General features: G+C 44.5%; 1 protein-coding gene across 1 annotated transcript; it reads left to right on the top strand.

Annotated features, from left to right (window-relative positions):
- Nucleotides 1-43: 43 nt before the first annotated feature.
- Nucleotides 44-1,376, top strand: LOC121918637 (probable E3 ubiquitin-protein ligase HERC1). Its single transcript, XM_042444652.1, has 3 exons — nucleotides 44-440; nucleotides 864-1,024; nucleotides 1,203-1,376. Exons 1-3 carry the CDS (start codon nucleotides 184-186, stop codon nucleotides 1,349-1,351), a joined length of 567 nt encoding a protein of 188 aa, XP_042300586.1. The 5' UTR covers nucleotides 44-183; the 3' UTR covers nucleotides 1,352-1,376.
- The last annotated feature ends 306 nt before the right edge of the window (nucleotides 1,377-1,682 follow it).

Here is a 1,682-nt window from a genome sequence, read left to right as displayed (position 1 = left end):
TGGTTTGAGCATCAGATTAGGATCCTGGAAACTACCTCAACTTTCATCCAGTGTCTGAAACGTAAGAATGTCAGAAGGGTTGTGCAAGAGCAAGCTGAGCATTTTCATCCAATGTCTTGTTTCTCCATTTGATAAGGTGGTGCAGGTGAGCTTCATCAGTAGTAGTCTTTTCTTCAGTGACATATGCGTAAGTATCTCTCTGTGTCCAGCAAAAAGGGAAAAGGTTCAATTTTTTTTCCAGAACTGGATCAGCAAACAGAAGAAAATGACCAAACTCAGCAGGCCCAGACACCTGTGACAACAAGCCCTTCTGCCTCAAGCACCACGTCTTTCATGAGCAGCTCTCTGGAAGATACCACAACGGCCACCACTCCGGTGACTGATACTGAAACCGTACCTGCCTCTGAGTCACCTGGCGTTTTGCCTCTGAGCCTTCTGAGGTAAGGGATGGTTTCCACTAAATCACCAGTTTTGGGAATGATTTTGTAATAATTTTTCTCCTTGAAATTGTAACTTTCTGAATTTATTTTCTGAATTGACTTGCTCATAACTTTAGTAGGCGTGATAGAATAGCATTGCAAGTGAGAAGCAGCACATAGGAAGACAATTTGTATTGGGGGGTATAGGCAGCCATCATGTCACGACTAAACTGTTTTTAAGAGTTTAAAAAGCAGTTTTATTCAGCAAGTAACGATATTGAGGAGCAAACCGGATACCCCAATGAATAGACACTGCTGTTTCCTGACATATGCTTCAATCCCTTTGGTGGTTTGCAGATATTTCTAATGAAGCTGAAGTGTCAGAAATTTAACCTGTTTCCTGGCAAGTCCTCCCATGCTATTGTTACTTTTTTCCCCTTTAAGGCAAATGTTCTCCAGCTACCCAACTACTACCGTCCTTCCAACAAGACGTGCTCAGACACCTCCGATATCCTCTCTGCCTACCTCTCCCTCGGATGAAGTGGGAAGGAGGCAATCTCTCACCTCTCCTGACTCTCAGTCCGCAAGACCTACCAATCGTACAGGTAGGATTTTTCCACAGCTGTTGCAAAATGGGTAAATTACTTTGGAATTCACATTTTCATGTTGGCCTCTGTAGTGTATGTCAAATATAATAGGTTTTGTGCTCAGCAGTATGTCCAGATGTGGGTACCTGAACTTGGTAATTGTTTGCCATTGATTCTTCTCTTTCACAACCCACAGCATTGTCGGATCCCAGCAGCCGCCTTTCGACTTCCCCACCTCCCCCTGCTATTGCTGTGCCGTTGCTAGAAATGGGGTTCTCCCTTCGGCAGATCACAAAAGCAATGGAAGCCACAGGTAATTTGGGAACTTCTGCTTCAATGTCATAGAATCATAGAGTTGGAAGAGACCGCACGGGCCATCCAATCCAACCCACTGTCATGCAGGAAATCCAAATCAAAGCATCCCCAGCAGATGGCCATCTAGCCTCTGCTTAAAGACCTCCAAGGAGGGAGACTCCACTACACTCCGAGGGAGTGTGTTCTACTGTCGAACAGCCCTTACTGTCAGGAAGTTCTTCCTAATGTTGAGGTGGAATCTCTTTTCCTGTAGCTTGCATCCATTGTTCTCTGGAGCAGAAGAAAACAAGCTTGCTCCCTCCTCAATATGACATCCTTTCAAATATTTAAACAGGGCTATTCATATCACCTCTTAACCTTC

The sequence above is a fragment of the Sceloporus undulatus genome, unplaced genomic scaffold (genome assembly GCF_019175285.1).
Source record: "Sceloporus undulatus isolate JIND9_A2432 ecotype Alabama unplaced genomic scaffold, SceUnd_v1.1 scaffold_20868, whole genome shotgun sequence".
In the NCBI taxonomy this organism is placed as follows: domain Eukaryota; kingdom Metazoa; phylum Chordata; class Lepidosauria; order Squamata; family Phrynosomatidae; genus Sceloporus; species Sceloporus undulatus.
The sequence above is the reverse complement of the archived record's forward strand: the minus strand, read 5'-3'. Positions and strand labels throughout refer to the sequence as shown.

Coding starts and splice junctions, on each gene's coding strand:
- LOC121918637 (XM_042444652.1), top strand. CDS start 184: ATGCGTAAGTATCTCTCTGTGTCCAGCAAAAAGGGAAAAGGTTCAATT. Junction 441..863: donor TTGCCTCTGAGCCTTCTGAG/GTAAGGGATGGT, acceptor TTCCCCTTTAAG/GCAAATGTTCTCCAGCTACC. Junction 1,025..1,202: donor AAGACCTACCAATCGTACAG/GTAGGATTTTTC, acceptor CACAACCCACAG/CATTGTCGGATCCCAGCAGC.